At 37.5% G+C, this 26,693-nt stretch overlaps 1 protein-coding gene across 1 annotated transcript in view; it reads right to left on the bottom strand.

Annotated features, from left to right (window-relative positions):
• The window catches only part of l3mbtl3 (L3MBTL histone methyl-lysine binding protein 3), a 155,271-nt gene that overhangs the window by 2,565 nt on the left and 126,013 nt on the right, over positions 1-26,693 (bottom strand). Inside the window, exons 19-21 of the mRNA XM_051924217.1 lie at positions 20,530-20,624; positions 18,940-19,103; positions 11,941-12,003 (exon numbers count right to left, since the gene is read on the bottom strand). Coding sequence (XP_051780177.1) covers positions 11,941-12,003; positions 18,940-19,103; positions 20,530-20,624 — 322 coding nt within the window. The remainder of the gene's footprint in view (positions 1-11,940; positions 12,004-18,939; positions 19,104-20,529; positions 20,625-26,693) is intronic.

The following is a 26,693-nucleotide window of genomic DNA, read 5'->3' as shown; positions in this document are numbered from 1 at the left end:
ATAAGTTGAATGAGGAGAAGAGGGTACAGCTGGAAACTTGACACAAACATTACGAAGTTTTTCTTTACACAGAAAACCATAGACACTCGGAATAAGCTACCAAGTAGTGTGGTAGACAGTAGTACTTTAGGGACTTTCAAAACTGGACTTGATGTGATTTTGGAAGATTCAGTGAATATGACAGGCAAGCTTTGTTAAGCTGAATGGTCTGTTCTTGTCTAGATTGTTCTGATGTTCTAATTTGCTACTTGAAATTGTGCTCTAAAGTGAAGTGAATTTAAAAATACAATGGGGCTTTAGGATACATGGGTTCACAGATGATAGAAAAAGCCCTAAAACTTCCCAAAAATGTGTTCACTTTGAAGTGGCAAAGGGTTCAATGTAAGACAACATGCCTTCCACGTTTATGAGGCATCCTTGTAATAATAGAAGGAAACTAGTAACAATTATTTTATCACAGATCCTTGGTGCTATTTTTTCAAGGTAAGGATATATTCTTGCTCATTTGTTTGCTGCAGCGACCATCAAGGGTGAAGTTATGACCACACTACGCAGAGTCCCCCAAAGCCCATTACACTTGTGTTGTATTTTACAAAGCCTGTGGAGTCAGATGCACAAAGTCAATGTTTACTGCCAGAACACAAGGTGTCACATTCTTTTACAGCAGGCAAACCACCAGTGAAACAGAAAAATGCCCTGGCTACACACTTGCTTTGTATTCCCTCTCACTGACGCACAAGTGTGCTTTAACAATCCAGTAGCAGCATGCAGTAAATTTTACAATGTAAAGAAAAAAAGCTTCAGTACAATTAAAGAATATAAGGAATTCTGTGACTTTTTAGTTATAACTGTCTAGTTGTCCACAAAATGAAAGCAGCAATTCACATCTGGGCATCAGCATTCAGTATCAATAACAGCGCTAGCAATGACTTTCCAAGGTGAACCCAATCCCTGCTGGCCCTGAAGAGCGTCACACTGCAATGGAGGAAGATGAACAGGGTACTTAAGTGCATAGTCATCTTTTAAAATGGTTGAATCTCACACCAAGGCTTTGCTTTTTCCCTTCTTAAAATAACATGGATACCCTGTTTGTGTAATCTCAAGACGTGGATCAAAAATTTACGTACAATATTTGGTCAATTTTAAAGCTTTTTTTTATCACCTATGGACTATGTACCCAAATGTCCCATTGTAAACTGCAAAAATAGTCAAGGTATTGCTAAAATGTGTAAGACAAATTTCACTTTAGAACACAGTTTCAAGTGGCAAATTCATACATATCATTATAGTGAAGAAATAACTTAATAAAGCTACTACTACTAAATTACAAAATTGTAAATTCATACCCCTGAGACACAGGATTCGCTTTTTAAAATGGGAGTAAACTTGTAATAAAAATTAGGGGGCAAAAATTAAGGACTACAAAATAAATAATAATAACTTAGTTTGGCCACACTGACAGAGATCATCAAATAGATGTGACCTGGGACCAAATTCTTGCAGAGCAAATACTACAGGTGCTGGTCATAAAATTAGAATATTATGACAAAGTTGATTTATTTCAGTAATTCCATTCAAAAAGTGAAACTTGTATATTAGATTCATTCATTACACACAGACTGATGTTTAATCAAATGTTTATTTCTTTTAATGTTGATGATTATAACTGACAACTAATGAAAGTCCCAAATTCAGTATCTCGGAAAATTAGAATATTGTGAAAAGGTTCAATATTGAAGACACCTGGTGCCACACTCTAATCAGCTAATTAACTCAAAACACCTGCAAAAGCCTTTAAATGGTCTCTCAGTCTAGTTCTGTAGGCTACACAATCATGGGGAAGACTGCTGACTTGACAGTTGTCCAAAAGATGACCATTGACACCTTGCACAAGGAGGGCAAGACACAAAAGGTCATTGCTAAAGAGGCTGGCTGTTCACAGAGCTCTGTGTCCAAGCACATTAATAGAGAGGCGAAGGGAAGGACAAGATGTGGTAGAAAAATGTTTACAAGCAATAGGGATAACCGCACCCTGGAGAGGATTGTGAAACAAAACCCATTCAAAAATGTGGGGGAGATTCACAAAGAGTGGACTGCAGCTGGAGTCAGTGCTTCAAGAACCACCACGCACAGACGTATGCAAGACATGGGTTTCAGCTGTCGTATTCCTTGTGTCAAGCCACTCTTGAACAAGAGACAGTGTCAGAAGCGTCTCGCCTTTGGACTGCTGCTAAGTGGTCCAAAGTTATGTTCTCTGATGAAAGTAAATTTTGCATTTCCTTTTGAAATCAAGGTCCCAGAGTCTGGAGGAAGAGAGGAGAGGCACAGAATCCACGTTGCTTGAGGTCCAGTGTAAAGTTTCCACAGTCAGTGATGGTTTGGGGTGCCATGTCATCTGCTGGTGTTGGTCCATTGTGTTTTCTGAGGTGCAAGGTCAACGCAGTCGTCTACCAGGAAGTTTTAGAGCACTTCATGCTTCTTGCTGCTGACGAACTTTATGGAGATGCAGATTTCATTTTCCAACAGGACCTGGCACCTGCACACAGTGCCAAAGCTACCAGTACCTGGTTTAAGGACCATGGTATCCCTGTTCTTGATTGGCCAGCAAACTCGCCTGACCTTAACCCCATAGAAAATATATGGGGTATTGTGAAGAGGAAGATGCAATACACCAGACCCAACAATTCAGAAGAGCTGAAGGCCACTATCAGAGCAACATGGGCTCTCATAACACCTGAGCAGTGCCACAGACTGATCGACTCCATGCCACGCCGCACTGCTGCAGTAATCCAGGCCAAAGGAGCCCCAACTAAATATTGAGTACTGTACATGATCATACTTTTCATGTTCATACCTTTCAGTTGGTCAACATTTCTAAAAATCCTTTTTTTTTGCATTGGTCTTAATTGATATTCTAATTTTCCGAGATACTGAATTTGGGACTTTCATTAGTTGTCAATTATAATCATCAACATTAAAAGAAATAAACATTTGAAATACATCAGTCTGTGTGTAAAGAATGAATCTAATATACAAGTTTCACTTTTTGAATGGAATTACTGAAATAAATCAACTTTGTCATGATATTCTAATTTTATGACCGGCACCTGTATTTATGCCCCACACACACACAGCCGCCTCAAACATGGCTGAATCTCAAAAAATGTTTTGCTCCTTTCTTTGCTAAAATGATATGGATACTCTGTTTTAAAATAACTGCAATTTCAAGACACAGATCAATACTTGACAACACTCGCCTGGAAAAATGAACATACTGTATTCGGAAAGTTGAAAGGCTTTTATTTTCATGTTGGACCCTAGTATCCTTTTCCCCCATTTAAAAGCACAAGAGCAGGAAAAATATTATATAAGATGTAAAAAAATGCTTAACTTTAGAACACAGTCTTATGTAGCAAATTCATATGTACCATGATTGTGAAGAAATAACTTTGACTTGAAAAATATCAAACTTATCCTTTAGTCAGTTTAAGAAAACTCACTCTGGAGTTTTTATCATTCCAAAAGAGGAAGGCCACTGATTTAAATTTATATTTTTATCTCATGAGAAACCATTGTGGTTGTATCAAATAGGGTAACTTCTACAGAGTGTCCAGGACGTAACATTCAAAATGGATAGACTACAAGTTAGCTAGTAAACATATCTTTATCAAAATGCCTCAAGAGAAAAAATGATATAGAGAATTACCACTTCAATGATGAATGGACTAAAAAGTATTTCTTTATATTCGAAATGCTCAGCAATGACAGAGTTACTATCAAAAGCATGCTTCAATGTATCAGATGCTGGGCCACAAGAATGTGGAGGTTTTGTAACTCTAGATAAACGCATTTTATTTTTAATGAACATGGAGCATCTCATTTAACTACGTGTACAGCAGCTACAGGTACAAGGAAGCTGGTCAGAAAAAGGGATGGACTCTTGAAAGAACAAGTGTAGCCATGTCTATTACATTACGATAAATACCAAGCCTCCCTTCTTTAATTGTGGATATGTATGATGTTGCATTAAAAAGCAATGCATTTTGCAATCACTTGCAATTCACTCATTCAAATGTGTGACATACTGTAAGTTAAGGCGATTACAACTCACAGCTGATAGGTCACAATCTCACATCATGTGCTCTCAAAGCAAACACAATTCATATACTTTTATTTCTGAATGAATTAAGAATGGGATGAATATGGCAGTAAGTAAAGCCTTTTTTTGCCTTGAAAGAACAGTGTGATTTTAACTTTTTCAGGTTAAACCAAGTGTGATTTTTGAATAATGAGCATAAATCATAGCTCTAGATGGCTCCAGGTCAACTTTAAGCTCTTTAGATGTTTTATGTGGTTGTTTTTCAACAGTTTCCACTAACCTGAGGAGACATTTTTTTGATCAAGTTTCCTCTTTCCATCATGCCCTATGAGGTTTTTGAAGTGTTTCATGATTACCAAACTTCTTGACAGTATGATGAACTGCTGAAGCAGGAATGCCACAGTCTCTGAAAATGCCCTTGTACCTTTTTGCATTTTTATGTTTGGCGATAATGGATTTTGATGATCTCAGACAGCTCTCATCTTTGACATTTTCAGTAAAGAACAGGTAATAAAAGTGACCATTTTTAAGCATTAAAACCACCATTCATTGGTTAATTTGTATCATGTAACTACTGGCAATGTATGAGTTTAATTTCATTGTATCGAGTATTTAGTTCTTCAAATCAAATTAATCTGAATCATTGAAAATGTTCCCAAAAATTGTGTCATGCCCTCCCATAAAAAGCATGTATGCTTGTTAGATGTGTAAAACTTTGGTTGCTGACCCTTTCTCTATTCTAAACCCTCTACTCTCAACTCTTAGTGAGTACTCAATATTTAAGTCTGTGTGTGAAGCTCCCTCGAACATAACATTCAAATCATGTTTGACGGTTCACTCTTTTTTTTTTTATTTCAAATCTGAAAAGACTGTATTGATTTCTTTTTACTACCTACAAGGCAGAGAGCCGACACTATAACAGAAACACAAACAAAAAATGAGATAAGTGTAACTACATCCTAATTACAGATGCAACTGCAATGCTCAGTCATACCACTTTGATTGCCAATTAGTAGTGTGTGTCGGCTATAAAAGGAGTCTGACAATTAGCACTTTGATATATACCTTTTCAAAGCAGCATGTGACAACTAAGAGAACTCCAAAGAGGCCCAATAATCAGTACTCAAACTGCAGGTGCACTGGCCACAAAAACTAAAATTATTTACTGTGAGAAGGGGAAAAAAAGTCTCAAAAATCACAGCATAAAATAAATACGGACAAATTGCATCATGAAAGACACAGTGGTCAGTCAGAAGCTCACCTACAGGTTGGATGAACACCTCATTTTTGTTGAATACCATAAAAATATAGCCGCAAAATGTCTTCAAAATTTAATCAGCAACACTGTGACCCAGTCTCAGTCGAAACTGTACACCATGACAAAGCTGGATTTTATGACAAGGCTGCCATTTAGAGACTGCTTATATCCAAGGCCAATGTACAAAGATGCACAAAACCTGAGCCTGCGAGCAATAGGAAAAAGAAATATGGTCTGAAGAATCATCTTTCACAATGTCTCATATCCAGATCTGTTTATGTTTGCAGAAAACCAAAGTTTGCCCTCAGTCATTTTGAGGGAGTTATGAGGTCTTATGATTGCTCTGCATGGCTCTATAAAGTTCAAGGGATATTAGGCCATTTTACAAGACTAGGTGTACCCTTATAGTGCAATAGCGGTTCCCTCAACATGTTCTCGTATTGAACTATGATAATGTCTTCATACACACTGATAAACTAGTTCAACACCAGGACAAACTCAAACGCCTCACTCCAATCATCAGATGCAAACATTATTGAACCTTTATTGGAAGCACTAGAGTGCCTAATAAAAAGCACATTTTTACCTCTTTCATCATTCTCTTCAAAGATGAAGAGAATGAATGGTTCAGCATTCCACTATACACACAGTTTAAAACTTGTATAACAACATTTCAAGGAGAATCGAGGCCGTCTTAAATGCAAAAACTGGCTATACTCCTTATTAGGTCATTGATATTAATACAGTTTTTGTTAACTGCATCAGCCCTGGAAGTACTACATGTTAAGTTTATTATTTCAAATATGGAATCAAAGCCAAGCTGCGCATAGGGTCTTGGCAGGGACAGATTTTTTCCCTCTGATTTATCATGTGATCCACATTTTATAATGTAACATATTTTCTGCTGTTGCTTTTAAAGTACTATTTATATCTGATTTCTAAAATGATGGTACTTGTTGTGAAAGGTATACAGTATAGAATAGTGAAGGACTGTTGTTACTTCTATTTCCAAAACTCATTTTTTATTTGAGTTAAACAGCTCACAAAAGTGAATTTTTGAGGCACATTTTTATTACTTAACAAATGGCTGCAACTGTCCACATCATGTAAAACATTGATATGTGTTGTATATTCAGTACATTATTTATACACTTTGGGACAAACTGACCTTTTCATAAAGTTACAGTTAGCTGAAATTGTTTCCTATATTATAAGCCTAGTTTGGCAGGGCCACTTGACTCTAAAGCTGGGGAACTACACCCCGTTCTATTTAAGAAGTGAACTGACATGCTGCCTGACAGCACAAGTTAACTGTAAGAATAGTTTCCAGGTATGGTCATTTGAGCCACCATCTCAGCCTTTTCTTTTCCTTTTTTTTGAATAACAGACATTAGATTTCAGACTGGCAAGTCTATGTTCCATTTTCAAAGTCCAAAGCAAACACTTTTCCTTCTTTTCTTGCAGCTTCACAAACAGGAATGTGCCTCCATGACTTAAGACAAAATTAAATCTGTCTGATTTTGTCAAACCGAGGTGCAGTCAGGTCTGACTGAGTCGCTGGGGATGGCAAACTACACTACTAGCAGTCATGAGAGTGTGTAGCAATTATATAAGCTCAAGATTATGCGAAAGGAGTATATCTGTTAAAAAAAAAAATGCTGGAAATATTATGTTGTGTCGGGGGGCTTTACAATTTCTATTATGTGCAACACAAACTAAAAATCACCTTTGGCTTGTTTCCATTTTAAACTGTTGGCTTTTCAGCCATTTTACAGTTGTGTATATGAGCAGCTGAGCAACATTTTCCACCATCTAGACTGACATAACATTCACAGTCCTTCTCAATCCAACTTAAGACCACTGAGAACCAAAGCCTATCCTGACAGTACCAAGCACAAGGTACAAACCAACCCTGGATGAGGTGCAGGTCCACACTACCCATTTATTACTAGACCCATTCCCACACATCCTTCATAAGGACAATGTAAAATTGCAAAACTATCTCCATGCTGACTGTATATATGGTTTGAATCCAGAATGCTGGATCTGTCAGTTAGAAGTGCTAATCTTTGAACCACCATGTCACAACCAACAGTAAGAAAATGAAATGAAGGCATGGGGTAAGACAATAAAAAATAATCTAAAGTTATTACTGTAGTTAGAAAGACTGCTGCCAGTTCTGTGCTAAAAGTAAATTTAGATGTGTGTGTTAGGATGAAACTCTCTAGACTGGCCAACTATAAGTGAGTTCAGAGTTGGTTACTCTATTGTGCCTGGTGCTGATAAGGTAAATCATCTCCCTGTGACCAAAAATTAGATCAAGAGAATGGAATGATTTTATACAGCGATACAGAAACATGTGTACATATGTTAACTTAGAAAACATTTAGTCATTGGGATTCTACGTTTACTTTACCTTATTTCAAATAAATCTTTTGATTTTTAGGACAAATTAATTTACCTTTTTTTTAGAACAAGGAAACACTAGAAAAAAAACCCACTACACAATACACAATAATATTCTTTTTGTGTCCACAAAATGTGACATGAATGTTGACAAATGTCTGGGAAATACTTCACTCAGGTGCCTGAGATGGTATACCAGCATTATGTAAACAGAGGCTGACAAAAAAAAAATCATAACAAAACTCCTGTGATAATCAGGCAAAAACCTGAAATTAAAAGGACACTGCATTCTCAGAGCCAAATGGCAAGGGAAAGATAAGAAATTCATTAGCCTATTTACTGAATACATTTAAGCCAAACTCTTTAAGTAAGACAAAAGATCATTCACACCTTTATACATCAATGGCCAGTTTGTACAGAATGTCACAATATTCAGTACTCTAACATGGAAGGAGAACACATCCATTATGGTCAACAAAGCTTCCCAGAGTTTCAAGTGTCCCAGGATGCAATGACCATTTTTTAAAGATTGATTAATGAAAGTGTTTCGACCCTCTCCATCACAATATAGTATAGTAATCTCTTTCTCAAGGAGAGAAAACATCCAGAAAGAGTTGTGAGCATCGCTCCTAAAATCATTGCTCATCACCTCTCCACTAGGAATTCACTGTTTTTATTGATGAAACATAAAGTCATTAATATCTTTTACAACCTATCACATTTCGCCCAAGCACTTAAAGTGCTTATCTGCAAGCAGTGAGAAGCACAACCTCAATCTCTTGACCTTAACACTAACCTACAATAATGTGATGAATATGTTTTTGCTAAATTTGTTGGGAGTTTGGAAATGATGACTACTGTTTTCCTTCATATTTACATTTTTGTGTCAATGTTTGATGAACGTCATCAAATGAAATTCCACATATTTGACTTTGTTAAGTCAATAGAATATAGTTGTAATAATAAAAATAATCTTACGGGCAGAAAACTAACATACCCAGAAAAGAAATTCCAAGTGGACAAGTGAAGCAAAGTCTCCTGGTGCTGTGTGCAGAAGTATTAGCCACTGTGCCAAAATGCCGTCCAAACATTAATCTGGTTAGATCTTGTTCCCCTTTGCCTCCCAAAGTTTAGTGACCTGGCGTGAATCTGTGCGAGGTGTCTTCAGGTATGGTTTGTAGTGGACTGGGGCCTCATTTATAAAGCTGTGTGTAGAATTCACACTAAAACATGGCATCTGGACAAAAGTGGAAATGTGCGTACGCACAGAAAAATTCAGACGCACAAAATCATGCGTAAGCCAACTTCCACACACTTCAGCTCCATAAATCCCGGTTAGCATGAAAAGTAACACACGTGCAAGGGCCTGCTGTCCCACCCCAACTCCTCCCAGAATTACACCCCTTTGACTAAGCTAATCAATAAGCCCGTCACGTTCAGAGTTTTCTGAAAACTTCAGTGCATGCAAAGTGGTGGCAAAGTAAAACATACTATTTGTTGGCTTTAGCAGTGTTATAAGCAACAAAAGGAAAGTGATGGAGTGATACAGTGTGGCGGAGACACTGAAAAGTTACATTACATTCATGATATTACAGCTCTCTGAACATTTTAGAATAGTAATATGTATACTTGATATTATTTTCATGATGAAATGCATTAAAGCATGTATTAAATATGTGGGTCATGGTGGTGCAGTGGTAGCAATGAGCTGGTGCCCCGTCCAGTAATTGCTCTTGCCTCCCTCGTCAAGGGATTGTTCCTGCCTTCTGGAGGAAGCTTGCTGGGACATGCGTGACTCTGAATGGAATAATTTAATGCAGCAGTACTGTTGCTGTCAAACATGCCAACCCTCAATTCCTGTCATTCCGTTTTCTTTCGCCACATAACCAATCGCCATGCAATGATCTCTGTGATAAACGTAAAGCCAGCTGTAAGCTTAGAACACCGATTCTTCACAATTTTTATGGAACATTGGAAAACCTTCTTTATACATGTTTAATTATTTAATCCCTGTAAGGTCGTGCCAGTCCCAGCAAGCATCAAGTGTGAGGCAGGAACAAATTCAAATAGACAAGGCAAGGATAAGTTCAAATAGACTGTGGCATGCCTTAGTGGAATCCATGTAGGTGTTGGTGGCTTTCTTTAGGGAGTGTGTGCTATACAGTACATGTCCTCCAGTGCTGGAAGCTGTATCTTGATAATCCTCTGCATCCTCGACTCAACGCGCTGAAGAGCTTTCTGATCAGCTGCTGTGCAGCTATGACTCCACGCACACATACAATGGGTTAACAACAGAATTCCTGAAACCTACGAAAAAAGTCGTAATGCTGGGCCACCTTAAATTACTTTACTCCTCTTCATCATTGTCTTTGTTTTACAAATGTGTCAATCCACGCACACATACAATGGGTTAACAACAGAATTCCTGAAACCTACGAAAAAAGTCGTAATGCTGGGCCACCTTAAATTACTTTACTCCTCTTCATCATTGTCTTTGTTTTACAAATGTGTCAATCAGCACAAGCAGCAAGCAGCCTGTTATCCCATCCTCTACCGATGAAGCTGAAGTTCTCCCAGCTCAAGTCTGTTTATCTGTGTGTGAGGCACCTGGAGTTGTATAGGATAAATAATATATCATTATTTGGAATACATTCATGTGTGTTCCATGTCTACAGCTATCTGGATAAATGTAGGATGACAGGAAATGCGAAGCAAAAAATGTGCACCGTTTATGCACAAGCCCCTGGTGTCTCATCCAGTGTTGTTTTCTGCCAAGTGATGTTACCAGGATAAACTCCACTGAACTGCAGTACAGATGATAAATGAATTAAGGGACTAAAGGAATGCAAAACTATAGTTTTTTTTCTCATTTTAACTACATCTTCATTCTGGATTTTGAGTTGACAAGTTCAAAAATGTAGTGTTTGCTGTCTATTTTTCTCTTTTTATACACTAGAAAAGGTGTAATAGTCCACAACTAGTTAACAATCAGATGTTTTTGACAATCAAAAACTGGCAAACATAAGTCCTGGGACAAATCAAGATATGTAAGCCTACATCCCATTAACCTCATTACACCTTCTATCTTTTCCTTTGTAATGAGGTACCAAGCACTATTGGACAAATGTGACTGTTGTTTTCAGATATCAAATATCAACAGAAAATTCGTGTTCAAGTAAAATTAATTGGACAATTTCAAATTTTCCACATTTTCAGATAAGCTCCTTGGTTCACCTTGTAGTCAATTTTCAGTTCACAGTTTTACTTCAAAACAAATTGCTTGTAAATCAGGCAATTTCTTTTAGACATAAACAGGATGGGGTTTTCTCCATATTTTAGAATTCATTCCATAGCTGCCATCATCACTTACATCATCAATTAGGAACACTGAGCCAGTTCCAATGGCAGCCAGACTACCTCATACTTTACAGAATGCTTCAAAGGCTACTCCCTTAAAAGGTCTGTTGTAATAGCAAGGCAAAATTTTGATTTCTGCATCTACATAATGTATGTGTTTATGTTTTTGAAAATGTTATTATGTTTATCGTATAAAAAGTACAACATTTTGATATGTTTATTTATGGTTGTGATTGTCTTCAAAATAAACAGCCTATTTATCAATACTATATATAAAATAATAATAGGTGCAACCAATTTTGGAGAGAAATAAGTAAACCATGTGTAAAATATGAGCAGAATTCTGGCACTAATGCCTCCTAGCTCCAGGCACTTGGGTTAAAAATCTGAAGTAGCCACTCACTGCATGGAGTTTGCATGTTCTTCCTGTGTCTGTTTAGGGTTTCACCAGGTACTCCAGATTCCATCCACACCCTAAAGACTTGCATGCTTGTTGTGGGTTGCAACTCAGAATTAGTTCTGTGTGAAGTGAGTGTGAGCTACAATGCACTGCATTTGTTCCAGATTTAAAAAAAAGTCTTTGGTGACCCCTACATTGTGAAATTTCTATCCCAGTTTATGTTCTGTACCATCAATTTTTTTGGGAAAAAGGAAAATGAGGAGTAACTGCCACAATGCAAGATTCACAGAACTGCAAAATCTTCCACGTCATTTCAAACATGAAGTAGACAATGTAAAAGTCCTGTGCAATGAAAATGGAGTGAGTATTACATCAAATGTACTGTTTGTGAGTTATTAAAAAAAAACGAAAAAAACTTACTTCTTCTCTGAATGTTTTTACTTGTTCTCTGCATCCTGGTAGATGCTGTATAAATTCAGTCACCTGAAAATAAACAGTATTTTAATTAATCAAATAATTATTTGTCATAGCTTGTGATTAAATATGATCTTCTGCAAGCACTGATAGTCACTTGCAAGTTTTTCTTTTTTTGGACTTATTTATAACTTTCAACTTTAATCTAGAAATCCACTGACACACTTAGGCTTCTCTAAAATCTTCAATTTCCCCTAAGTTACCAAAGCTCTTCTTTACAGGATTCCACCTGCATGCAGTTTACCATTCATGTCATGGCAACCTATGGAAGAACACAGACTGGATGTCCAATAGAGTACCCTGTGTCAAAAAATGACACTTACTTTAAAAATAAATGGGACGGCAATGAAAGGTGCATTATTTAGAAAGTTTAGTTTAATTTCATCATCACTGAAAGTAATTCTCCTGGTGTTTATTAAAAACAATGTTAGAAAAAAAGACAACCTACTTAAATGGTAAAATGCAAATTGGAAATAGGTCAAGGTGTGGAACAGGAGAAGCAAAGGCTATAATAAAGATTTAGTATAAGAAAAAACTGTAGTTTCACAAAAATGTTTTTTATTTTCTAACCTGAATTTACTCAATGTTAAATTCCTTTTTAGTTTCCAATGTATGTTTTAAACAGTTAAAGAGTTTTTTTTTTATTTTGAACCATTTTTAAGACAGGCTGTATGTACCTAAGATAAAGTCAGAAGCTTCCAACACATAATTTAAACTGAGAGCAGAGTCCTTGAAATTGATCAAATATCTTTAAAACAGCTATATGCATCTCGCCTCCTGACAAAGCTTGATTCAATTCTTAATGATCCTCTGCACTATAAATTTCATTTTAACAGTCTACAAGTCACAGAGTAAAAACAATCATGTAAGAGGTAATTTGTATCTTTAGCAGTTAATTTATTTAATGATACAGTGGCTAAAACAAAAATCAAAAAGTGCTAACCAGATTAAATTAAATTTACAATCATATTGAATTTAGTTTTTCTTTCTTTGGTTATTGTTTTCATTTTCCATATTATGCTCTTTTTTTTTGGTCATGTATTTGTAATGTACATAGGCCAGTGAATTTCCCATTGTGGTTTAATAAACTTCAGCTTTACTTTGACCTTGAGTTGGTTAAGGGATTTAAAAAGAGCTTTTAACTGATGAACTGAACTCCTTTGGGGAAAGCTAATGGAGATGCATCACCAATTTTCCCTAAGCTGAAATATGTGTATGTTATATATATATATATATAATATATATATATATATGATGTAGCATGGTGTGCTGCAATTCAACTTACCCCATGAATAAAAAACATTAGTTCCCAGCTTTCCAGTTCAAAAATTGGAAATTATACTTAAGGCACACACATAGACAGACACATTGTTAGGACATGCAATATCACTTCTGTACATGTGGCAATACTATTATTTCTTTTTTTTAATTTTATTTATTAATTTTCATTGTAATCATTCCATACAAATAGATCAATTTATAACAAAACAAAACTGAAGACAAATCAAACCCCACCCCATAGAAGGAGAGCTTAGCCAAAGGAGAATTGCTTAGGGCTTTTTAATAAGGCAACAATAAACAAAAGAAAGGAAGAAATATATAAGTAAATAAGAAGTGGAGAAGGGAATTAAATGCGGTAATAGTTATTTCTCTTATTCTAAAATAATATTGATTAGATCCTGCCAGGTTTTGAAAAAATTTTGTACAGATCCTCTAACTGAGAATTTGATTTTTTCCAATTTCAAATAATATAAAACATCGGTTTCCCACTGACTTATCAGAGGAGAGTTAGGATTCTTCCAATTTAACAGAATAAGTCTGCGTGCCAAAAGTGTAGTGAATGCAATCACCATTTGCTTGTCCTTCTCAACTTCAAGTCCGTCTGGAAGAACACCGAACACAGCTGTTAATGGGTTAGGAGGAATTGTGATAACAAGGCTGTCTGAGAGGCACTTAAAAATTCTGTTCGAAAATGATGTTAATTTGGTGCAGGCCCAGAACATGTGACCAAGTGAGGCAGGAGCTTGGTTGCAGCGTTCACAGGTTGGATCTTGCCCTGGAAACATTTTGGACAGTTTTAAGCGAGACAGATGAGCTCGATATATAATTTTTAGTTGAATAATTCTATGCTTTGCGCATATGGAGCTCGAGTGAATTCTCTGCTTTGCTACCTTCCACTCTTTTTCTGATATATTGATTAATCTTCCCAATGTCCTCTTGGATCTTTGAAAGGTAGGGACTCTTCTTTTTTGGGACTTATTTATAACTTTCAACTTTAATCTAGAAATCCATTGACACACTTGGGCTATTATTTCTGCTAGTAGCGACACTACTGTAAACATTTACACAATGTAAAATATAAAGAAAATTATTGTGTGGATGGATATGGTAGCATATACACTTTGACATGTGGGGCAAGCCATAAAACAAGGAAACTTAACTTAGCCATCTGAGGGAATGAAAGTTTAAATAGCACAGAGATTAAAAGATGCTACATGAGCGCGCTGAAAGTAAATGGTCAGGCATGAAGCATAAACAAACCGCGTACATTTGTCACCTTTGTCAGCATTACTGGAGTTTTTTTGGGAAACACTTCATACAGAACGCTTCCCTGTAACAATGCTAAATCTGGAGATCAGTACAGCATTCTTATTTTAACTATTAAAAATTATACCAATTTAAATTAATTAGCACAATTTAATTAATTAGTACACATTAATTAAATTATAATTGCATTGTATTTAATAAAATGTTGTAACAGCCCATAAATATTTTTATAAATCTGAATTAGCCATACTCTGGAAATCCTGTGTTTTGTTGAAAAACTAAGTTGTCTAAGTAAAATAATGAATTTAATGGTAGAATAAGGTTTCAATGTTATATGTCAGACTACTCTTCAGTATTTAAACAGTGAAACAGAAAATCAGATTTGACTTTTTTTCAATAAAACTATATAGATCAGATCAGACATAACTTTATTTGTCCCTAGGTTTGGGTTTTTACAGATGCTATTTCAAAAAATAAATACACATATATATACATGGTCTGGACACACACCAGAATAACTAAAAAGGAAGACATTTTAGAAAGAAAGAAAGAAAGAAAGAAAGAAAGAAAGAAAGAAAGAAAGAAAGAAAGAAAGAAAGAAAGAAAGAAAGAAAGAAAGAAAGAAAGAAAGCTTCTGACTTGGCTATCACAGTCACAGCTAGGCATTATGCAGGTATATTGCTGTAGGTATTAAGGAGACCCAGTAGCATTTCTTGACAGAATTTGGCTGACAAATGTATTTTCTGAAAGTACTTTGTGCTAGTGTATCAGAGAGAGGATAAGTAGCATTGTTCATAATGGCACTCAGTTTTGTGTTAATTCTTTCCTTTGCTATGACCTCCAGGGGTCCAGAGTATGTTGTTGGGCATCTCTTGAAGGGATGTTTCGAGACCAGCGCACCACAGCGTAGAAAACTACATCACATACAGATGTGAAGGATGTCAGTTCCCACATTAAAGGAATGAGTCTCCTAAGGAAGAAGAGCCTTCTCTTCCCTTTCATAGATAGCCTCTCTTTTTTCCAAGACCAGACTAACCTGCAATTGATGTGAACCCCCAAATACTTGTAGGAGTGGATCACCGCTACATCCACTCCCTAAATAATGACCGGACATAGAGACTCTTTGGTTCGGTGAAAGTCAATAACCAGTTCCATGGTTTTGCTGATGTTAAGATGCTGAAAATTCTTTCTACACCAAGAAACACAGTTCTCCACCTGATTCCTATACTCTGCCTCATTCCCTTTATCAATACACCCCATAAATGCAGAATCATCTGAGAATTTCTGCAAGCAACATGACCTGGTGTTATATTTGTAGTCGGAGGTGCTCGGAGTGAAGGAAAAAGGAGACAGGACTGTTCCTTGTGGTGCTCCAGTGTTGCTCACATCTGTATCAGAAACACAGACCCTGAGACTCATAAACTGTGGTCTGCCAGAAAGATAATCCATTATCCAGGACACTATAGGCTTATCCACCTGCATATCTTTGAGTTTACCCCTTAACAGGGATGACTGTATGGTATTGAAGGCACTGTTGTCAGCTTTGTCAAGTTGAGACATGCCTTGTGGAGCAGATAGAAAAATGTATTTTCCACACAATCTTTGTCTGATAGGCAATTAATCACAATATGTAATTTATTGCAATCACCAGTGTAGACAACTTAGCAACTGCACCAGTGTTCTTTAGCTAAAGTTTTCTAGCGGATTTTTGTGATCAAAAAGACCCCTCAAATATACAGTTTTCAGGGAATCTGATAATGATATGAACACCCCCACCAAAAAAAGGCGGCTTTAATTACAATATGCAGGAACATCACATGTTTTAACAATCTCTTCTCGCTTTTTATTAAAGACATTATAGGCACTTTTCAAATAATGCTCAACTTTAGGGACAAAAAAAATATTTACCTGGTAACACAGAAAACTGCTGCATGATTGAGAGCATTGCTATTAGTAATTATACTTAAGCAGAATGGATTTATTAAAATGTATTATTAAAGTACAGTCACTGATTACTACAAAGAAAAAATATTTTTAAACTATTATAAAGATATTTAGCAGTATGAATACAGCAATGAAAAAACCTTTCAACTATAAGTCACTTTACACATAATACCGCATTCAACATTCAACAAAGGCCAGTTCTGAGTGGACTTTCAAATTGCTTTAATTAAAATAAAACATTTTAATATTTTAATATATTAAGAGTAATGCTTTCATTTCATATTGTTAAAACTGACTGCTGATGCATCATGAGGTGTATTCAATGAAAATGAATGCTTTTTAAATTCATATAGTCTTAGCTGGCAAACTCTTATTTGTATGAAGAAAACTAGTGTGCATCCAAAAAGAAAAAAAAAAGAAATCAATAATGATTGTGTGGTTATAATCAAGAAAATTGCTGGCACTGCCTTGTCAGTTGTCTTAAAGTTCAACCAGAAAATCACAATTTCAGTCTTGATCATGCTGAGTTTGATTTCCTGTATGGCTTAATTAATTACAAACATCATTCATTAAATGGTACATCTTCCTCTGTTTTTAATTTACTAAAGCACATGTGATGCATTAAAGCTTTGGACTGCAAACCAGCCCTCAGGTTGTGGGTTCAAATCCTGCCACAGACACTGTGTGACCATGAGCAAGTCACTTGACTTGCCTGTGCTTCAAATGGAAAAAGAAGCTAAATGTATGCAATTGTATCTCAAATGTTGTAAGTCATTTTGGATAAAGGCATTGGCCAAATAAGTTAATATAACTGTAATTTTACAAAGTCAACCAATATAACTGTGCTACAGTTTGTAATTTAATGGTAAATGTGTATAGAAACAACACAAAAAAGGAGGCTAGACTGCTTATGATGTTCTGAAATCTCTCAGCATCAAGAGGCCAGATATCCCTGTGCTCACCTTGTGCTTCATTAGACATTTAGCTGTACATAGTTTTGATTTCCTAAGAAAATCAATAATGTATTTTGTAAACTAGAATAGATTTGTACCACTAAATCCCTAAAAGTTTTTTCTCTCTCTTTCTGTGTAATTAGAGTATTCCATATATTACTTAATGTTAAAGAAACACAGAAAGAAAATTCAACCAAGGTCAGTATTGTCTACATAGTTTTTGGTATCTTAACATTAATTAGTTAAAAAAGACACAAAAGCAAGGAAGGAACCAGAATCTATCCAAACTAAAATGAAGAAAATAATTCAGAGCAGAATAAACCCATATCTAATAAAAAGCTAATATTGCAGTTGGAATGTTTGTTCAATTTTTAAACATAACTAAAATGCATTATTTGTAATTTCTAAAGAGGTAGACAAAGACCAGAAGCAAGCTATGTAATTAAGTAGAAAGTTCTATCAACAACAAGAACTGTTTTCTAATGAAATGCTGCAGGCACTGTGGCTGTACAGAAATATGAGACCCCTGGCCTAGGCTAATCTTATAAATAGACCTTTACTTATGCAGTGTCTTTTTATAGACTAAGACAACACTACAAAATATTACTTCATTTGATTTACATTAGCTTTTGTTTTCATTTACTTAAAAACAATAAGTTCAACTTCAAGTTCTACTTTATGTACTGTCATGTGTGCTTGCACGTTACCCACTGATACTGATATAACACAAATAACCAACAAAGAACACAACACTGTTCATTTAATACAACATCAGAAGATGGAGAAATACACATCATGTAATCTCAAGCATTCATTGGTACAACAAGTTGTTGAGCAGCCTTACGATCAGAGGATGAAAACCATCCTTGAATCTAGTTGAATGTGCTAAAGGTCCGGTACCATTTGATAGAATGGAGGTGGTAGAAAACTAAATGTGCAGGATGGCTGAGGTCTTCAGTAATAATGTTTGCCTTTGTACGGCAGCATGTTATAGTATATGCTGTATGTCCTGGATATAAGGGAGCTGTGGTCTGGTAAAAGTCTGTGACACTTTCACCAGCCTCTGTAGTGCTGTCTAGTCTTGAGCTAACCATGTGCTGTACCAAGATGGTATGACGTGAAGATGGATTCTGCTGTACTTCTGTAGAAAATGGTGAACACAGATGGAGATATTATTGATTTTATGAGATGTCTAAGGAAGTATAAGGCCGTGGTGAGCCTTCATAGTAACAGCTGAAATGTACTTTGCCCAGTTTAGGTTATTTTCCATTTAAGGCTACACTGTACAACATTTCTACTAACATAGTCAGTAGTGTGGTCTGCCTCCTGTTTCCTACAGTCCAAGACCAGCTAGCTGGTTTTGCAATTGCTAAAATTAACAGAGAGATTGTTAACATGGCATTGCTGTGTCAGATGTTTTGGTTTTGTTAAATGAAAACCCATTAAATGGGGTACCTTAGAGAAAATGTAAAAGATGTAATAAAAAGAAGTCGAGACCTACCTCTTCCACTGTCCACTGTGCCACTTTACTTGCAGTTATTCCAGCAACACTGGGAAGGAGTTTGCTATGCTGTTCCCAACACAAGGGTGAACTGGGTAAGGGAGATGTAGAAGGCATAAAGACAGACTGATGAAGAGCTTGTTGTAATGTTAATTCTTCTGTTTCTGCAAAGGGGAGGGACATTAAAACAAAGGGGCAAAAAAATTAAACACAGACAATTTAATTTCAACATTCCTCAGTTTCCAAATGTAAACATCATTTTTACACAAATATATATAAATATATATATAGAAAATTTGTTTCAATGTTGTCAGTTTGAACTTACTATTTGAAACATGTATTTTCACATGTATTACCAAACTAAAAACAGGAATTAACTTTTTGCTATGTTTCATTATTACTTTCAGCTCCTAATTTCAGAAGTTGCTCCATTTATACCACTTTTGCTATATGTGTATAATAATAACATCAAATTAAGAATATTGTAAATATACAATGTCATGATAATGCAAATACTTCAGGGCCAAAACTTTCACAAGCATTCAGAGTTTATATTTGGTGCCAGGTATTTTTCATTTATAAGTTCAGGGCTACCATCTGCTGGAGATTTGAAGACACTGCAGTAAATTTTACTAAAATACAAAATACATTTCAAATTGATCTTTGCAATTTATTTATAATCAATTCTTTTGACTGAAGTCTACTTTGTAGATATTTTTCAGAGTACAAAGATAAGGAAGAGATGGATTACTGTTATGTGCTGTTAGTTCAGCCACAAAACAAGAAAGATGTTGCATATCATCAGCCAATATGCATACCGTTAGCACAGTTTGATGAAATTCATTTTTGTGAGGTGCATTCTTTAATTAAAACAACACAGTGGTCAGCTGGCTCAAGTATCCTTTGTTCTAATTCTGTGCCTGGATACTGTATGTATGTATGGAGTATTGAGCTTCTTCTGGGAAAGACCCTGTGCAGGTGTGTATGAGCGGCTTATGTAATACACTGATATGGCTGGATTCTGCTTTGCACCAGATGCTACTGGAAATGGGTTACATTTTCTGTATAAACCTAAAAAGGATTAAGAGGGTCTGAGAATGTTATTCTATGATAATCTCAATAATAAATACTGTATCTACTAAAGGGCTCTGCATTCCATCTCTGGGTTTGGAACTGGCCATCTCTGCATGTTGTTCTCGCTGGCACAACATATACTTTTCTCATTTCTGTCATTAAGACCAGAGGCATTGGAAGCAGCCAATTGGCCAGGGCAAGTTCTAAGGTTATCACTTGTCATTTGTCAGTTTCACACAAGTTAAACTGTAGAAACGAATTATTCTTCACATCTGGGTTAGTTTAAATATATTATTGTTATTCCATCGTGAATCCATAAAAATATAAACAGAGATACTTAAAAAGGAAGCACAGTGATTTTCCTGTTATGTGTGTTTGTCTAAATCGAAATGGTTATTACAAGATGGCCTAAGAAGATATATCAGTTTTTGAATTAAAAAGATAACTGCAAAGTTCCTAACTTTTCACAAAGCCTAAGCTAGGATTTCTGCTGAAGGTTTGAACTTCACTACAAACCTTTGGTTTCATTTACTGAGGACACCTCACTTTCAACTGTTTCTTCTTCGTCCACTGCTCCATGAACTTTTTGTTTCTTACATGGACGTCCCACTCTGGAACAAAATAAAAGCCGATAGCTTAGAACTGTGTTGTTAACATTGTTACTGACCAACCCATTAAAAATTATTCAGAAAAAATGAATATTTTGCTATAAGCAAATTTCCATATAGACTATATTCTGTATATTTGGAAAAAGTGGCAGGAAACAAAATCAACAGACTGCAATAAAAGAAGAAGGGGACCAGATGACAAGACTGTAGAGTGGTAATTATATAATAATTCTAAAGAGACATTCTTTGAACTTTACTCTATTAATCTTATTTGTGTCTTTAACACTATTACACCAGGCACTTTCGGTTCTGTAAATCAAAATCTGATTCAAACAGTAATGACTTCTTTGACATCAGTTGAGATTTCCCATGACTTGTCAGAACCACCTTAACGGACTCTATAATCATAAACAGAAGATCTCCTTGGAAGTTCTTCAGAATTATTCAGCTCTTCATCCCATCATGAAAGCTAACCCAGTGGCTCTACAAAAGGACCTCATTTCAGATGCTATTATTTGCAGTCTCATTCTTTTGTTGCTACAAAGAGCTTGTGATCATAGGTCATGATAGTAATGTACAGTAGATCTACCAGTAAGTCATAAGCGTCGTCTATGCACAGTACTATGGGAACAGTCTTTGCCTATTTCACACAGGATGGCAGTGTGCATGGACATAACGGCCCAGATCTCTCTCTTGAGATGTTTCTTTTTTCTTTATTTTATTGTCACTATTTTACTTTTAACCACAGTGAGCAACTGTACTCAGTCTACTACAGTTCACACAGCAGACAGCTTACAAGAAATACTTGATATTGGAATGAAGGGCTCTATTCCACCACCACCTCCCAATATCCTGGGTGAGCTTCTTAGCACATTGATGCCCACCTGGATTACCACTCCTGCGAGGAGGTGGTGCAGGTGGACATGGGAGAGGAAGCAGAAGCAGGGTAAGAGAGCCAGCATTCATGCTAGACTAAAGAACTTCTTGAACAAGCCAGCTCTATCCAGCCTTTTTGTTGCAAAACCCAGTCTACAGTCAACAAGATAGGTGACCTGAAACTGTGGTTGAATGTTAATATCCCCAAAGCAGCTATTGAGCTTGCAGACCATTTACCACTTGGATCAGACCAATAAATCTGTTAAGGATAAAGGCAGTGGGGTGTGCATATATGTAAATAATGCTTGGTGCACCTCCACAGTCATTGCTGAACAATATTGCTCTCCGGACTGTATAGCACTCCACAAGCTAATGTCAAGATGACATTGACTAAACTGCATGTTGCTATGAATGGACTGGAAAATATTCATCCAGGCGGCATGTTTATCTTAGCAGGTGATTTTAATCATGCCAACCTTAACACTGTGTTCCCCAAATTTATCAGTTTGTTGATTTTCCAACAAGAGGGAATAATACACTGGATCACAAATACTGCAATATAGTGAATGATCATACAGCGTTGTTCTCCCCCGACCTTGGCCGATCTGATCACATTTCTTTGTTCTTGACTCCTGCATATAAAATCCTTATCACCAGTACAAAGCCTAATGTGCAAACAGTCAAAGTCTGGCCTAAAGGGGGCCACAAGTGAATTACTGGACTGCTTTGATGATACCAATTGGGGACTGCTCAAGCAGGCAGCTGCAAAAGACAATCACACAGACTTAAATACTTATGCTTCCTCTCTCTTATCCTATATTCATTTCTGTATACACAATATTGGCATTACAGGGTGGTCCCTATACTAAGAGCATCCGTACTTGCCCTAATAGGAAACCCTGAATGAACAGGGAGGTCCAAGACCTACTGAAGGCATGTGACATTGCTTTCCGTATGGGAGACCCAGATGTCAGGAAAGGCATTAAGAAGGGAAGATGCTGCTACAAAGTTGACACATGTGGCTGGGCATTAGGTCCATCACAGACTACCTGCTCAGCCAACATTGGAAATTCTTTTCTTACTGATGACCTCAATCACTTCTTCACATAGTTTGACAAGGACAGCAACCAACCTATCACCAAATTAATCAAGCAAGAGACCCCATTATGTACTCTGGTGTTGAATGCACATGAGGTGAGATGGGATCTAAGTCAATTAATCCTAATAAGGCAGCGGGCCCTGATGGGGTTCGTGGATGGGTCCTGAAGCATTGTGCTGAACAGCTGACAGTAGAGTTCACCAGCCGTTCTTTAGAACAAGCCACTGTCCCCACTTGCCCTCAAGTCTGCTACAATTGTCCCTATTCCAAAACAGGCAATGGAAAGGTGGTCCTGACCCATATATTTACAAAGTGCCTTAAATGCCTTGTCCTCAGACACATTTAGAACAACATCCAATACCAGTTCACTTACAGGGCAAACAGGTTAAATAATGATGCTGTCTTACTTCTCCTTCACAATGCCCTATCACAACTAGAGGAGAGGGACAGCTACTGTATGTATGGATGCTGTTCATTGACTACAGCTCTGACTTTAACACCACCTAGCTCCCACAACAAACTGGTTAACAAACTAAACAACTTGGGTAACTGGATTTTAGGTTTTCTCACTAACGGACCACAAACTGTGCACATGAGTAAGCACTTCTCTTCATCAGTATCACTGAACACTGGGGTACTGCTGGGCTGTGTACTGAGCAATCTCCTTTACTCCCTCTTCACAAACTACTGCAAACCTATCCATGACACTAACATCATTATAAAGTTTGCAGATGACACCACATATATAGGTCTGATCTCCAATAATGACAAAGCAGCATACAGAGAAGAAGTTGAGGATTTGGAGAGTTGGAACCAGAACAGCAACCTTGCACTCAATTCCAAGAAAAGAAAGGAACTAATTCTGGACTTCAGGAGACTGAACTACAGTGGTCACCATCCCATAAGCATTAATGGAGAAGAGGGTGGAGAAAATCTAGATTTTCAGATTATTGGGACCCCACATCAGCTAGGACCTGTCATGGACAACAAACACGAGAGCAATGGCCAAGAAAGGTCTTCAGTGGCTTCACTTTCTGAGGAGCCTGAGGAAAGCACAACTCCCACAACAGCTGCTGGTCAGCTTCTACAGATGCAGCACAGGATCTAACATCACATACTGCATTACAGCATAGTACTCTGGCTGCACCTCTGAGAACAGGAAGACCCTTCCAGCATATCATCAAAGCAGCTCAGAGAATTACTGACACTCAGCTACCATCACTGAAAGATATCTTCATTACCCGCTGCAGCAGAAAAGCAAAGGACATTTGTAAACATCCAACCCACCCTGACCATAGCATATTTACTCCTCTGCCCTCTGGCAGGTGCTTCAGAGAGCTACATGCCTGCACTACCAGGCTGAAGAACAGCATTTACCCAAAATCAATCATTCTATTAAATGCACAAAGATCACTGCCCCTTGCTCTAATGGAAAGCACCACTGATTGAACTAATAGTCACACACTCATACATGATCCATGTGGAACTCATGAACCATTACATTAATTGTAATCTTCACTGTGACATAATTTATTATTTATCTTCTTATGCTTACATGTTTACCTTTAGTTTTACTCTGTGTATATCTGGAACTGTTAATAGTAACTGTGCTTTCCATAGTTTAATGTTTACTTAGTTTATTATCTACTCATACTTTTATCTAACAGCATCTTTAGGCTTGCTCCAAATGATATTTCATTGTATTGTACGGTGACAATAAAGGTGTCATGCATCTTGTATACATACAGTAAAACTGCTCTCAGTGCACTGGTCATATGATAACATTTATCCTAACTTAAGAACAAGATGCTTTTTATTAGGTTTTAAATAAGAAATGAATTTTGGCTAATCAGGGTGTGTGTAGTGATGTGGGAATGCATGTATTAATAAAATGCATATGCATGCAAAGGTAGAACTTGCAAGCAAAAAAATTCAATTTCGGCATTATGCTGAGAAGAATGAAAGTCCATTTTAATACTTTGCCTATCCCTGGAACAAGGAATAATTCAATTTCCACTCTAAGGGTGAATAAGCTATGCCTCTAGCAGGTACCACATAAATGTATATGGCATTCTCATTACTATGTTCACAGTAAAGAGACACTCTTTAATCAACTTGTTATCTCTGTAACATCTTCTATTAAACTGTCTTCATCATGCCCCAGGAATAACTGGTATTTAGCCATGCCTGTTCAGAGTTGGCAGCATCCTGGCTAGCAGTAAGTCTTCATGCAAAGCCCCCCCAAATTGAACAGCCATAAGCTATAGTGAACACCCACAACAAGCAGTTTTACAATGATAGTATGCAAACTAAACTCTTGCTTTGCAAATACAGAGACCAAATGGCATGCAGTGGTATATCCAGAATACTCTTGTAGCACCTTCCACAAGATACTACAGGGTACTTGGCGGATTTGGGAAAACGTTCCTACAATATATAGCTGCCAATAATTTTTGTTCACTACTAATTTTCCCTTCCTCATTTATGTACCCCATTTTCATTAATGTGAATATACATTATTTTTAAACTTTTCTTCAGTGTTGAAGGTCATTTTATGAACAGAATATTCACCACAAGAATCTCCATGACCAGTCTCGGCTCCTACAGCCTCACTGATTTAGTGTTTGATTGCTGCTTCACTGCGTTCTATTAAATGCCATTCACATCCCAGTAACAGCTACATCCAAATACCACTTCATTTATTCAGTCTAAATACTGCTAGTGTGTTTTTTGGCTCTCCTTTACTTAATACTTTCTTCATCTTATGACCAAGTCAAGTCAAGTTGGGGAGCATGCACTAGTACAGTGCATTGCCACACCCACTACACGTTGAAACAGCTCGGGATCCCAGTTGGCAACCCTCCAGGCAGACACGCGGTCCAGTCCTACCCTCCGGAAATGACACTCTATCTGCCGCAGCCAGGTGTTATGTGGGCGACCCCTTGGTCTGGTCCAGCCACTTGGGTCCCCAACAAAGAGGATCTTATGAGCCGGATCACTCTCGGGGAAACGCGCCACATGGCCGTAGTGCCGTAACTGATGCTCCCTCACAATGCAGGTAATGTGCCTCATTCAGGACTCCATGAGCAACCGCTCATTCGACACAAAGTCAAACCAACAGTACCCAAGGATTTTCAGAAGAGACTCAGTACCAAAGCAGTCCAGTCTTCGTCTCAGGTCACTGGATAGCATCCATGTCTCACAACCATATAGTAAGACAGGAAGCACCAGGACTCTAAAGACTTGAACCTTCGCCCTTTTGCATAGACATTGGGAGCACCACACACCCCTTTCCAGTGACCTCATGACCCCCCATGCTCTCCCAATCCATCTACTGACTTTAAAGGAAGCGTCACCAGAGACATGAATGTCACTGCCAAGGTAAGTAAACCTCTCAACAAGGTTAACACTCTCTCTGCAAACAGACACACTGCTGATGGCTGTGCCCAAGAGGTCATTAAAGGCCTGGATCTTGGTTTTTATCTAGGACACTCGCAAGCCCAGACACTCAGACAACTCACTGAGTCTCTCGAGTTCCCCTGATCAGAGCCTCCATTGACTCTGCGAAGATCACAGCATCATCAGCAAAGTCAAGATCTGTGAATCTTTCTTCACCAACAGATGCCTCACAGCCGCTGGACCCCACGACCTTGCCCAACACCCAGTCCATACAAGCATTGAACAGAGTAGGAGCGAGAACCCACCCCTGACGAACCCCAGAATCAACTGGGAAAAACGCAGAGGTCCTACCTCCACTCTGCACAGCACTCACAGTACCACTGTACAGGCCAGCCATGATATCCAGCAACCTCGAGGGGATCCCGCGAACCCTCAGGATGTCCCACAGGGCAGCTCGATCAACTGAGTCGAACGCTTTGCAAAAATCGACAAAGGCTGCAAAGAAACTCTGCGGACTGAGCTTCTCCACTTCCATGACATCCCGGCAGATATAGCCAGGTGTCAGGGCTTCCCACAGGTAGGAGACTGAGACGGCACAGGGACAGGAGGCAGAAGCGGGGCTGCAGGGCTGATGAGGCTACGGAGCGGCCACACAAGCTTCCTCTTCCCAGTATTTTTCTCACCAATACAAGATCCCT

This window comes from Erpetoichthys calabaricus, chromosome 3 (assembly GCF_900747795.2).
Source record: "Erpetoichthys calabaricus chromosome 3, fErpCal1.3, whole genome shotgun sequence".
Lineage (NCBI taxonomy): Eukaryota > Metazoa > Chordata > Cladistia > Polypteriformes > Polypteridae > Erpetoichthys > Erpetoichthys calabaricus.
Note: the sequence above shows the minus strand (reverse complement) of the source record. Positions and strands in the feature narration are given on the sequence as shown.